The 14,620-nt window shown below is 45.1% G+C and overlaps 1 protein-coding gene across 1 annotated transcript; it reads right to left on the bottom strand.

Annotated features, from left to right (window-relative positions):
* Positions 1-1,243: 1,243 nt before the first annotated feature.
* Positions 1,244-10,593, bottom strand: UTP11 (UTP11 small subunit processome component). Its single transcript, XM_027582431.1, has 8 exons — positions 10,422-10,593; positions 7,003-7,064; positions 5,701-5,803; positions 5,189-5,302; positions 4,604-4,697; positions 4,382-4,512; positions 2,241-2,351; positions 1,244-1,518 (listed from the first exon to the last, which is right to left on the bottom strand). Exons 1-8 carry the CDS (start codon positions 10,482-10,484, stop codon positions 1,435-1,437), a joined length of 762 nt encoding a protein of 253 aa, XP_027438232.1. The 5' UTR covers positions 10,485-10,593; the 3' UTR covers positions 1,244-1,434.
* Positions 10,594-14,620: the final 4,027 nt, after the last annotated feature.

The raw sequence follows: 14,620 nt of genomic DNA, 5'->3' as shown, positions 1-14,620 counted from the left end.
CAGAGTCAGAGCAGCAGTATCAAGCTGTTCCGTGCCAGGAACAGACTGCTGCTCAGTCCGCCCACCCCTCTGTCCAACACCCATGGGATAAATCCCTTCCCTGGCTCAGGACTCAGCCCCCCAGACCCCCATGTCATAAGACCATCAACATGTACTTAGCTCACCCCACTTCCCCAAGAAGTAAACACACAGACTGGGAAGCACTTCCTTCCTTAAGGCAAAAGCTGCTAGTTTCTATTCCCCAGCCCTTCTTCCTATTTTCCAGGGCTCCCAGATCTAAATCCCACTGGGTACACCTTGAGGAAACAGGCTTTCATTTTAGGCTTTGTACAGGACCCTAGCAGTCACAGGAACATATTAAGTTTTAATGATGATTTTTTTCTTCCTTCCTTCCTCCCTCCCTCTTTAAAATCCGGGCCCAGCTGCTCCCCCTCCAGAGGGTGAGGTGTAAGCAAGCCTCCCAGAACCCTGTTCCTCCCACATTTGCTCTAAGCATGCTCAGTCCTGTCTTGACAGCCTCAGCCTACCACCCCTACATGGGCAGGGAAGGGTGAGACTCTGGAAGAAAGCTGCTACACATGCCCTGGAGTCCCTATCTCCAGGGCAAAGGCCTGTACCAAGCCATTTATAGCCTTGGAATCATGAGTTGGCCAGAAGTGCAGAGGGCAGGAACAGAGGGCCAGATCTGTCTGATTTGAGCTTCATCAATAAGGAGGTGCCACTGTGGGTGGGTTTCTATCTGTACCTATAAAGTGTAAGAGAAAAGAATTCCTCCTTCGCTAATATATGAAGCCATCTGAGTATCTAATAAACAGAAGGAAGGAGGGTAAAATCAGTCTACCCACTACATAAAACATGCAAACAATAAAAATATTTATTTTATTTTTTACTGTGAACATATATTACTTTTAAAAAATTTAGAGTGATGTAACAAAATGGAAGGGCTAATGTAAGTAAAAAGGATATGAAATTGTTTGCTATAATTGAAACTACAAAACACAAAAATAAAGCAAAAAAAAAAAACAAAAAACAGAACATGCCTTTACAGAATGAAGGAAATAAGCCAGAACGTTCACATTATTGTTCACCTCCAAGGCACTAGCTCCTAGCACTGATAACTACTTGGTGTTCTTCAGTGAGTATTGGGATTAGAGATGAATTCATTCCAAATTTGCCATAATGAGATTATATAACTTTCATCGTGAAGAAAATATACAGGTATATAAAAATAAGACTGATTTCATACCCCAGAAACAGTAAGACAAGGGAAGGGGCTTTAATGTTGTTCACAGAAAGATATCAAATGCCAGATCTATAATAAATTAAAGTTACAAACAGAAAAAACCATGTCGTTCAGACTAATGGAATGTGGAGTTACTGGGGAAAAAAAACAATTATTTTCCATGTGGAATGACAAAGCTTATCTACACCACTTCAACGTTTTCGACGACTCTGGAATTTGTAAATAGCTGGAGAGTTCACTGTTTGTTTCTTCACCTTCACCTTCTGAGTTTTATCCTACAACAGAGTAAAAAGGTTACCAGTAAATAGCAGGAGAGCATTTTGTAAAACAGGAAGGTTAATAAACTACCTATCAGAAAGGCCCTAATTTAGCCCTTCTCAAAGTGCAGGAGAGACGAGGCCCATGACCCTAGTATCCCCAGATGCAATGCATCGTTTTCTCTCCTGGGAATCTAGAATGCTACTAGTGTGTAGAAGATCTTGGAAAAACTGAGAAGAGAGGTACTCAAATCATTTTTTTGTAGGGCATATTTTCACACGGAACCCTCGTTGAGAAAGGCAGATCTGAATGATCTGCAAAGCTGAAGAATCTGACATTTAAAGGAACGATGAGAATATGAACGGGGCATCGTATAATCCCTAGCTGTGCTATTTAACTACACAATGTTGTCTATTTTTAAACACCAATACACTGTTTTGTTAACCTGTTTAAATGTTACACATAGCTGCTCATAAGCTATATAGTTCATATGCTACCCGATCCTACCCTTTGCCGGTCCAAAGCACTAATAAGCCCCTTATTACCCTTCTTAATCAAGGAACATTTCAACACTGTCAGAGCAATAGACACTGGCTCAAACCACTGCCCCTGAGGAGCAGACATTTTCACTAGGGTTGATTTACACACAGCTGAAATCCAGTTCCAGTTAAGACCTTTACAAGGGGGAAGGGGGAAAAAAAAAAACAAAAAGGAAGGTCCTAAGGCTTTCTCTCCTCACCAGAAGATCTTTGCGTGTTTGAATTTTCTGTGCAATAACAAACAATTTCTTCTCACGTTCAATCCGCTGTGTCAGGCAGTTATATTGCTTTTGCCTTTCTTTAGCTATCCGCTGCAGAAGAAACACACATTTTCAATAAAATTAACAAGATAAAAATGAATAAAAAACTGCTTTTTAGTACACTTAAGTCTAAACGCATAAATGGTTTCATCAACTCCCTTCTTACTCAGAATCAACACAAGGGACTATAAAGTTGTCCATTTTAGGAACACCACATTCTAGAGCTAAACAGAACCTTGGAGACTTGCCCAGGGACACGTGGTTCACCTGGAACAGAGTCAGGACTGTCCTGCGAGTCTCGCGGATCCCAGGAATCTTTCCACTACTACACTAAGCTGTTCAACCTCTGTGTGAGCTTCCGGTTACCTAAGGCAATGCAGGAATGAACCAGTCCTGGAAACCTGACATAATGTGAACAAAGGACAGAAGGGCCACTGGGCCGTGTGCTGGTGTCTGAGAACCACAGAACTCAGAGAGAAGGACTTTTTCGGTAGAAGTTGACCTGAGAATACTCCCTGCTAAATACCCCTCAAAGGCCAGTGGTCCTTAAATTTGGGGGAATCATAAACCCCTGAGAAACTCATGAAAGCTTTGGATTCTTTCTTAAAATAAATATGTTTGTGTGTTGGTACAAATCTGTGCAAACATAAATACTTATTTGCACAAAATGTCAGTGTGGAAAGAGAGCGTTCACAACTTCCTAAAGCCCATCCACGGACTGCCCACCCCTCCAAGTTACAGGTTAAAAATTCCCTTGCAATCCACCCACCAGTAGTCTTAATGAAAATATTTTTGATCTCAAAAAAACAACTGAAAGAAACAATACCACTCGACAAAAATGGCAAGATCCAAACCTCCCCAACTTCTCAAAAGGCATGTTGGTGAACTACTCTGTTTGGAGCACTAATCTCTTCAGGGACTACCACAACACTTGAGAAGTGTCAGTGACACAGCTAATTAAAAATACAACTAATTGACAAACAGGGTTATTACGAGAACACTAGTCAGCCGGCTCCTCAGCTGGAAGTGTTATCTACAAGAGGGGACTATTACTGGGCTTCAGATTTAAACAATTCACCAATTCTAGCATAGTCTCACAGCAGTGGTTTCACACAGCTTTTGTTTTCACTTTATTACACAGACTGTCAAATTTATGGGATTACCCAATATAGTCAAACTAATTAGGGGTATTTATATTACTACAGCAAGTTTAGCTGCCTCTGAGCTAGAGAAACTACTGTGAAATTAAACATTGGAAGCAAAGCTGATGCGGTGTAAATGATTCAAATCAAAACAGAACAGCTGTCTGCTTGAAACACATTGACAGCATTTTTTTAAATGAATCAGTCAGAAGTGAGAGTTCAACTCCAGAAGGCTTTGAGAAAAAGCATGTCTTCTGCACAAACCCAGTTCCAGCTACGGAAAGCACCATAAGGAGAAGTCAATACAAGATTTTGGTTACAAATGCATAATATGGGGGCGCGTGGGTGGCTGAGTCATTAAGCGTGCCTTCGGCTCAGGTCATGATCCTGGGGTCTGGGATCAAGGCCTGCATCAGGCTCCCTGCTCAGCAGGAAGTCTGCTTCTCCCTCTCCCACTCTCCCTGCCTGTGTTCCTTCTCTCGCTTTGTCGCTGTCAAATAAATAAAATCTTTAAAAAAGATGAATATGTAAAGACTTTTTGAGATATGTATTTGCTGCTAAAGATTCAATATCAGAATATACCAAATCCCTTAATCTTCAGTATCCCCTCCTCTCTCTGCATCAGTCACAAGCCTTAAAAGCACAAAGCCCAGAGTGAGAGGGGGGATTCAAATGCAAATCTAAAAGCCACACCCTAAGCTGCCCACCACTAGGCCACAAGTCCCCCAACCTTAAAAACCAAGGAACAACAACAAAAAAAACCCCTCCTCCACTCCCATCCCCATCATCAAATCTTCCTTCCACTTTTCTAAGGGAACTTCATGAGTTTTCCTCAAATTATTGTAGTAAATGCAGTGGGGGGGGGGGAACCCAAACAAACCAACCAACCCTAGATTCTCCTAAACTCAGACCCAAAAGAAAAACAACGGAGGAAATTACCTTCAGTCGAGTCGGCTGGGTAACCCCCTTCACTTTCTCCTTCTGCAAAGTCTCTATTGTGGGTCTGTTAAAGACTCTGTCAACTAGTTCCGGGGCTGTTCGCAGGTGAGTGGCAACATCAAACTGCTCAACTGAAAGTCAAGACAATTCTTAAGGCACTATCTAACACCAAACACAGACCAACATGCTAGACTGTCCCAGAAACCCGCAAACATTTCATACCTTCCTTTTTGGTGTCAAAAAAAAATACATGCTTATTCTGCTGCTTCCCCTGGATATCCAGCAGATGGAGCTCTGATTTTAGTCTTTCAATTTTCTAGAATACAGAACATGATCTCATTTTACACTGGGTTCGTCCAGGGTATCAGAAATGAATGTGCACAAGTTTAAACCATTTCACACCCTTATCACGAGCCACCAAAAAATGTGCCTCATTCTTTTAAAGGAAAAGACGACTAAAATTTACCAAGCACCAACCACACATCAGGTACTGGGCTACACATTCCACAAAACTCAACATTCCCATGAGCTAGAAATGAGGAACCAATCTCTCAAAAAGGTTAATTTGTCCATAATCATGGGGCTAATAAATGGCAGAGCCAGAATTCAAACCTAAGTGAGTCTCATTTCCAAACTTGAACTCTTTCCACTCCATCATACTGACTATACTTCTAAATCATTATCACCAACAAGAAGTACTTTAAGTCTGTAAATGCCAGAAGAAATCAACTTATAACTTGAGACCAGTGAATTTGTATTTTTCTTAAATAACAAAAACACAACAGAACAAGGGGTTCCAAATATTACCTTAGCTTCTGCAACCCTTTTCATTTCTATGTATTTGACATCCTGGGTTCTCATCAGTTTCAGTTGTTCTGGAGTTACTTCTTCCTTAGTCTCCTTAATAACGTGAACTCCATCCTAAAAACCAAATTTAAAACATACATTCCCTATTAGATTAAAATCACGAATAAGTCGTTAACATAGCCCGTGATTGGAACAAAGACAACTGAATGCCATATGCCACAGCGGTCCAATGCACTAAGCCCCTGAGATGCATGTTCAATTTAGCACCCTGTCATCAATTCTCATCCACTCTAAGAACAGCTCCAGGCATAAGACAACTCAGATTCCAGAGCAGAAATGCATGCTGTTCAGGAAGGGGCAGTTTGCCTTGGATACTGACCAAGAATACCTGGACCAACTGGAGAAGGGCTAAATAAAGGCCAAGGATCCTTCCTCTCCATCTCTTCCCCCATCCTTATTTTCTTTAAGGAGGTGGAGCTCAGAATACCAACTGATCCACATAAGGCACCCACCTGGAGTTTAACCCGAGTCATTTTATAGTAGAATTCATCTGGATTTTTTTCAAGAGCCTTCTTCCGGAGAGCTCTGAGGTATTCCTGCTTTTTCCGGTAGTCACTAAAAGGTTTAAATGAGGTTCATAGCAAAAACAAAAACAAAAACCCCACAATAAGCAAACTTTACAAGCATCTAAAGTTTAAACAAAATGAAACCCAAAAAAGCCAAAGCAATGACTAGATTTGATCCAGACTCCATAGTCACTGATGTTGAGCTACTATCTCTGTAGGCTCCTCTTCTAACCCAAAATTCACCTGAAATTAACATCTCACATGTATTAGTGCATTTACCTCATTACAGGGAAACACCAAACAAAGCACACATTAAAGCTCATTAGACAAGGTTTTAAAGCAAGCTTGGGCACCAAGTGACCAAATAAGATTCAGAAACTCCACAGTGCAATAGAGCATACTAACTAGAATCATGACTCTGGAGCCAGGTATCTGGATGAAAACCTGGACTCCACCATTTCTGGCCAAGTAATCCTGGGTAAGTTATTTAACTAAACTGTATCTCAATTTAATCTGTAAAATGGGTGTGATAATAATAGCATCCCAGAAGGTTGTTGGGAGGAATACGTAAGTGTAAAAATTGCAAGTCTCCTAGAACACTGCCTGGTGCAATAACAGCACTCGGTTATCATTATTAGCCTTAAAAACTCTGGGACCCAGAGCAATCCACTTAATCCATCACCATCTGTACCAGGAGCACAAAAGGACCTCAACTGACAAGCACCGCATGGTTAACAAACAGTTATAAAGTATTCTGCAAATAAAGTGCTAAAGAAGAAGAATGGGGGTAATTGTTTTATAAAATGTTTTCAGAGTTCATTATCACCCACGCTCAGTCTTATGAATCCATCTTTCACATCTCTTCATTCCAAACGACACACGCAGTGATGTAAGAGACTCAACAACTGGAATTTTAGATTATATCTTGCATTTCAAGAAAAGAGAGAAAAAAAGATTCAGCTTTTGGCTCAAACACCAAGGCAGAAACAAATCAAAGCCACTCTGAGAAAACTAACTAGAGCAACGTAATAAAAAAAAAAAAAATTTCACAATGCAACTACAGTTAAATAAATTACGCTCTGCCCAAACAAAGAGAGACGTTTAGGGTCACAGACAAGTATGTGCCAGAGTTTTGGCCATTTTATCAATGGCAAGAAATTATCCCCTGTCGGACACTGGCAATTCAGCTGCAGTGCAGGGAAGCTGTCAGCTTTCTTGGCAGCACCCCTACCAGGAAACTGAACTCACTCTGCACGAAGTTTGTAATCTTTCTTTTTCTCCAACAGGCCCAGATGTTTTCGAAAGCCGGGCTAGAAGACAAAAGGAAAAAAAAAGTGCTTAGTTCCCTCAGCAAACACATACCCAAATCAACATGACACCTGACAGGAACAAGAGTCCCTGGAGTGCTCAGTAAATCCATGTCCTTGGAGGCAACGTGCTGCCCTGTTCCCTCCCCTCCCCCGGCTGGGCTCTGCCCCAGGATGAGAGGTACCATACAGACGCCAGAGAGGTCACAAGCACTGCCATAGTAGGTTTCCTGGCCTATTAAGGACAGAGAGAGGCAACAATGACTCGGCACTAAGCAAGCAGTTGCCAGCTGTACTAAAATTACTACAGACTTAATCCAAGGGTTTATAAAATACTATGAAGGGAAAACATAATAACAGGGAGGCAAATGTGGCAAGGGCACTAAATTTAGTCTGGAGAATGGGGTTCAAATCCAAGCTCTACCTCTTAACAACCTGTGACCTTGGGCAAGTCACTTAACTTCTCTGAGCTGCTGTTTCCTAACTATAAAATGAGAATAGTTGTACCTGCTTCTCACGGTTATTCATGAGGATTAAATGTGCGTCTGTGAGTGGTAGTGCCTGCACATGTCCTGGCACAAAGCAGGTACCCAGCACGTTACTGTTACTATTATACCTTTGGTAAGAAGTATGAGAGAAAAAAACCAAGTGTGACACAAAATACTTTCTCTGACACAGAACTTGGATAGCATGAAAGGCACAAGGATTACATCTTGGTATTATCTTTCTACAAGCTATTTGTTGAGCAATTAATACACGTCTGTCTGTGCTAGATGTTTCTGCCCGCATAACAGGCCACATGTATTAAGTGCTTACTCTGTTACAAAGCAACCTGCTATGCTTGTTACATACAATCTCATTTAATCCCCACAACAAACAAGGGAAGTAGATAAAACACACAACTGTTACCCGTTTTCCAAAAGGGGAATGAGGCTTGCCCAAGAACACAGAGTAACTGGCAAAGCTAGAACTAGAACCCGTCCCATATGCGGCCACAGTCTGTGCTCTTCCCCACCACACAAGACTGCATCCTCTTCTGCTCTGAATAATCTCAATTTTTTTTAAAGATTTTATTTATTTATTGGACAGAGAGAGACACATCGAGAGAGGGAACACAAAGAGGGGGAGTGGGAGAGGGAGAAGCAGGCTTCCCGCGGAGCAGCGAGCCCGATGCGGGGCTCGATCCCAGAACCCTGGGACCATGACCTGAGCCGAAGGCAGACGCTTAACAACTGAGCCACCCAAGCGCCCCTGAATAATCTCAATTTTTGAAGAAGTACATACACTTCTCTACGTTTAAACTCGTCTAATAATTCAGATGAGATTAAGTCACATTTTTTTTCCTTGAAATATGCAATAAATTACTCAATTAAAATAACAGAACTAAAAACAAAACAAAAAAACACAACAAACAAAACACAAGAAACAGGTGTTGGTGAGGATATGGAGAAAAAGGAACCCTCTTGCAGTGTTGCTAGGAATGCAAACTGGTGCAGCCACTGTGGAAAACAGTATGGAGGTTCCTCAAAAAGTTAAAAATGGAACTACCCTATGATCCAGGAATCGCACTACCGGGTATCTACCCAAAAAATACAAAAACACTAATTCAGAGGGATCTGTGTTATAGGAGACCTAGCATTGCATCTGAAATAGCTCACCTAAGTACACCTACCCTCTCCATACAAAACATCTTCGGTATCTCACCCACCACCTCAGTGAAGGATCTACAGGATAAAGCCCAAACTTGACCCAAACGTGGAGTGCTCTTGTCAACATGTTTACCCGCCTCGCCAGCATGGCCTTCTCCTCACGTCTCCCACAAAGACCCTCTATTTCTACTCAGACGTGACCATGTCATGCTTATGGCCAGCCACAGAAGCCCTGTCTTCTGTTAATCCAAATCAACTACCTACAACTGTGACTCTGGACACATGATTCAATCTCTTTAAGCATCAGAGTCCTCATCTAGAAAATAAGGATAACAATCCACCTCACAGACATACTACAGATTTAAATGACATAATCCTGTACAGCTGTTGGGCTGTACCTAGCACACTGTGAGTGCTCAGAAAGCTGTTATCATTGCCTTTCAAGTCCAGCAAGTTCCATCGTGATGCTTTCCCTCATCATCTCTACTCTTCCCCTTCAAATTCTTCATTTGGCATTTTTCATGTGCCATCTCTATAAAGGTGCCTCTTTATTCATCTTTTAGTGGCCCCTGGATTCAAAACATGCAGCCTGATTCCTGGCTTTGCTGCTTGCCAGCTACAGCTGTACGTCTTTGGGCAAATTAACCTATCTGAGCCTTAGTTTCCCTACCAGCAAATATGAGAAAATAGTTAATACCTACGTCCACACAGTGTCGAGAGTTAAATGAGATGACAGTACATTTGACAGCACTTCATCTGGCTCTGGCTCACCACAATTTCTATCACTACTTTTACACAGGTCCACAAATAGGCTCAAACAAGGTGGCAAATTACACTATTGCTCCCAGCACACCACGGAGCACACAGTGAGTGCACAATAAATGTCTGGGCAGCAAGACTGAACTGTGGGTCAAGAGGCCTTAGTTCCATCCCATCAGTCAGCAACACAACTTTGGACACGTTCTCCCTCTCTTCCCGAACTGCAAAAGGAAGTTGCACCAGATATCCCTAAGGGTCTTTCTGCATGGGTCACGATGTAATTTCTAAGCACAGTGGAATGGATACACTGATTCTTCATATACTAATTTCTATTCAAACTCAACACAGACACACCCTCCACAGAAGTCCTACAACTGTTTATCCACCCGAATTTGGTGTTTGTGACTCGGCAAGTCACTTCAGCTACCGGGACCTCAGTTTCCTCATCTGTATAATGGAGATGGCAAACAAAAATTACAGTGTGAGACATAAACAAAAAGCGTATGTGGAAGAGCTTCATGGATCTTGCACAAAGCCCACGCCTGACCGTGTTAACGTTATCATCACCCATTTCTTCGGTCACAGCCCCCCTACGCAGCGAGCAGGGCTGAAACACCCACAGATGCGGGTTCCAGTTCCAGCCGGTGTGCGCTTTGACCTCACCTTCCCCCCAGAAGGTCAAGCACTTTACACACAGTGTCTCACCCAATTCCCTCAATGAAACCTCTCAAGACAGCCCGTGCTCCTTCCAGAGCGAGAACAACGACCTCCCACCTCGCCAGGCCGCGAGGCTCCGCCCTAGGCACGCCGGCGTCGTTAGGATACACTTGCTTATATTTACATGCCCCCTCGAGGTACAGAAGGGACCAGGGCCCGCAGGTGGAGAGAGGGAGAGAGCGAGGGTAGCCCACGAGGCCACGGGCCGGCGCTTGTGGGGCCTGTGCGGTCCTACCTGGCTTCGCTCTCGGTGTTCCCGCTGCCGGGATTTAGCCGCCTTCCGAAAAGCCGCCGCCATGTCTGCTCACGCCTGGAAAAGCTCAGTAGACAACGCCGGTCCCGCACCGCCTCAACCGCCGCGTCCACCGACCCTACCGGAAATAGGCCAGGACCCCAGATGCTTAGAACGGCCCACTTCCTCTCCGCAGCCTATCCGGCGCCTGCCTTTCCGGAACTACGTCCTCCAGCAGAGGCGTCCAGCCCCAAGCTGCTTCTGGGAAATGTAGTTTTCTAGGTCTAGTCCCGTGACTCTGCAAGAGTCAGTTCTCATTCGCCAGAACTTGTGCACGTTTACCGAGATCTCGTTTTCGCGCTCGGTTTCGCGTTGGCACCTGGGAACACGTGGCTGGCACTACCCTCCGGCTGAGCTGTGCCTGGAGTGTGCGCATGCGCAGTCACTTACCGCTCTGCTCTACTTACCCTATTTACGCGGTGCGTTTAAAGGTACGAGTTGTGTGAATTTCACCGTGTACCGGAAATAGCACTCTATAGACAGACAGGAGACCTTAAAACCATGTTTGGCTCTGCCACTTACCGGCTGTGTGACTTTTGACAGGTCTTTTGACTTTAATGAGCATCATTTTTCTCGTCCATAAAACAAGGATAATAGTGTGCTCTGCTTGCTTCACAGGACCGTCAAGAGGTTCACAGTTGAATGGAGGAGTTCTATCCCGACAGTAGTTAAAAACTTTTGAGTCCCTCACACCCTCAGGGAATGGCTGGCTGACAGAATGAGTGTCAGAGGCAGTACAACGTAACAATTAGGACCAAAAACCATAGAGGTGTGTTATAACCCTAACTGCCACCAGCCAAGGCAAAATTAGCTTCAACGAACCTCGATCTCCCCATCTAAAATGTTAGTAATTAAAGTATACCCACGGAATTGTTGTAATGATTAAACGAACTAATATGTTTAAAGTGCTTAATGCTGTGTTCACCCCTTAAACGAGTTCACAATCAATTGGAGCAATGGTTGTTGTTATTACTAAACCTACCAGTAAGGATAGAGAGAGGGTTGGGCACAGCAGGGCACTTCAGAGGCATTTGGTTTCTCCATCACATGAAGCTAACCCTCAGCGAGTTCTGTAATTGCACCCATTTGTCATGACAGAGCTCACCGCTCCAGCCGACGCGCTCTGAGGAAATCCTCTCCTTAGTCCCCAGAGATGCCTGGAGTCCAGTAGACGGATGGACATGACAAAGCTGAAAGTGCTGAGATCTGCCATGTGAAAAGTTTTTTCCTGCCTCAGTCTGAGCCTTTTGCCCAACTCAGGTCACAGACATGAACAAACTTCCGCCTCATTTGTGACTTAACCATTGAAAGACAAGGCCCTTCATGATTTGGCCCACTATTCCAGCCTCAGCTCGGTTAAGGGGACCCAGGAATCAGCCTTGGATTTGAATTGCACATCCACCACTATCAGCTTGGATTTGGGGCCACATTGTCAAATTCTCTGAGCCCCACATCCTACTCTATCAAATAGTGATAATAATATAACCAACCCATATGGCTTTTGTGAGAACCGAAGGAGGCAATGACTAGCACTTAGCATGGTGCCCTGCATGTAGTGGGCATTTAACAGCAGGTTAACTCTCCCGCTTCACCCTCCCAACCCTGCATACTCTGTAGAAGTCACTCACCTCACCCTCTACACCCACAGAGGCTTGGGGTCAGGAGAATAGTATTTCTGGGCAATCTGAAAGAGGGTGTCTGCAAGCCATGAGGCCTAGCAGGGGCTCCAGGCAGCCCAGTGGGTAAGAGTGGGCAATATGCCCAGAGAAGGAAGGAAGTTTTCTCACTGGGGAAAGGAGGGCTTGTGATCACAAGAATCAAGGAGTGATTCAGCACCCAGAGGAAACCGTGAGAGGCCTGTCAGTTGTCACTCAGGGCCTCCTTTTAAAAAATGCGTCCAAGATGAGAGAACAGCCAGGAGACCCAGAGCAAGCCCCCTTCCACCACGAGATAAGGAAGGGTGTGTGGGGGCCTCCTGGGTGGGCGAAGGGACAACCAGATCCCACTCACCCAAGGCTAGTCATCCAGCGATCAGGCTCTTCTTCCAGTCCCCGCTCAGACACACCTGTTCCCTAGAGAGGGAGGGAGGACTGATGGGAAATGGGAACAGGGAGTCCATGTGGCTGATCCCTACACCTCCCTGGGGCACGTAGTCCTCCTAGGCCAAGGGAAATGTGAGCCCACTGCGGAGCTGGAAATGGAGAGGGGAAAGGACATAGCCCCTGCCCTACACCAGTGTCCCTCCCCCAGCCTGGGTCAAACCAGAAATCTAATTTTCTCTGGCCTCCAGACTTCCAGTCCAAGCAGCAGAACCTTAACACTTGACCGTGAAAGGGAATGTGTTGCACCAGGCGAGTCCCACATACTCAATACCTACTGTGTACTCTCCTCCAATACTCATGAGAATGCTGGGAGACAGGGAGTCAAGCACTCCTAATGGATGAGCCGACTGAGGTGTAAAGAGGTTGAGTGACAAAAGAGGCTGCAGGGCCTGCCAGTTAAGCCCTTTTTGGCATAAGGAGTTTTGACATTTGATTGTGTGATTTGAATCCAGCCTTTGCCATTATTAGGTGTGTCGCCCTTGGCAGGTTACTTACTTTCTCTGTACCTCCATTTTCTCATCTTTAAAATGGGGTAAGAATACACATTTCATACCGTTGTCGGATAATCAAGAACGTTAATTCTGCGAAGTGTTATATGCAAAGTGCTTAGGCAGGGACTGGTGCAAAGAACTCAGGAAATTGGGGCGCCTGGGTGGCTCAGTCATTGAGCTTCTGCCTTTGGCTCAGGTCATGATCCTAGGGTCCTGGGATCGAGCCCCGCGTCGGGCTCCCTGCTCAGCAGGAGGCCTGTTTCTTCCTCTCCCACTCCCCCTGCTTGTGTTCCTGCTCTCGCTATCTCTCTCTGTGAAATAAATAAATAAAATCTTTAAAAAAAAAAAAAAACTCAGGAAATCCTGGCTCTTATTAAGGCTGTTCAGCAGAGGTTCAAGCCATGAGGAAATACCAGAGACCCCAACTCTACCTTTGATCTAGGACCTTCCTTATTCAGTCATAATCCCTCCCTCTCTGAAAGCTGCTCATCTTTGCCCTCCCCTCACCCAGAACAGACCCCTCTTCGTCATCTACTCCAACCAGGCAATCTTCCCCGCCCTCTCCAGGGCTAGGAGTCGCCTACACCTACAAGACAAAGCCCAGAGAAAGGGCCCATCCGTGGGCAAGTATCTGTGATCCAAACTGGGGTAGAGGGGAGTTGAAACTGAAGCAATGTCTGTCATTGTCATTCATTCATCAGATATTTATTATGTGCCAGACTTTGGAGTAGGTACTGGGAATGTGGTAGTGAACAAGAAGTACCCAGTCCCTGTCCTCATGGCACTTACAATCTAGGCATAAGGAACAATCATAAATCAATTAGTTTGATTTTGGAAGGAAACCTGGCCTCGAGGGTGAGTTGGGACCCAGGAGGGCAGGCATATGATTCAGAGATGGGAGAGGAAGGTATTCAGGAACCCCAGCCTGGGAGGGAATGAGTCTCTGCTCTGAGAACTTGGCTGGACCCAGCCTGGGGGATGGGAGAACCTCTGTGGGCACCTGAATCTCTACTCTAGATGCTGAGGTTATTTCTAGGGTTGGTTTGTTGTCTCTTGTTTTGCAAACAGCACAGCAGAGCCTCCTCCTCCCTCCCCCACCCTTCTAGATCGAGGCTATTTATGCCCAGTGACAAGCCTGAGGATCCCAGGGGGGTTGGCCTCAAGGACCTGGAGGGGCCTTGTGTCCCTGGCAGGCGCCAGTCCTCCCTCCCAGGCACAGGGAGGAAGCCAGAGGATTGGAAACTGTAGAGGTCGGGGAGGAGGGGTTCCCTCCACTTCCCTCCACCAACCCTGTAGTGCCGATCGGAGCACACTCTTCACACCCCTCCCTGAGAAACTCAAAAAACCATGGGGCCAAGGATTAGGGTCTCCCCTGGGCTTCAAAGGTCAAAACTATTCCTGGGCACTGTGGAAACCAAGGCCGAACTTCTCTGTCCCAGGGTGCAGCTGGAGGTGAGGAGCTGATTACTTCTGTTTTTGCCACTCAGAGTTGTGAAATCAAGCCCTTTGAAGGTCAAGGCCCTGTCCGGGGTTGGGGGTCCTTGTTTCC

This window comes from Zalophus californianus, chromosome 4 (assembly GCF_009762305.2).
Source record: "Zalophus californianus isolate mZalCal1 chromosome 4, mZalCal1.pri.v2, whole genome shotgun sequence".
Classification (NCBI taxonomy): domain Eukaryota; kingdom Metazoa; phylum Chordata; class Mammalia; order Carnivora; family Otariidae; genus Zalophus; species Zalophus californianus.
This window is presented reverse-complemented; position numbering and strand designations above follow the sequence as displayed.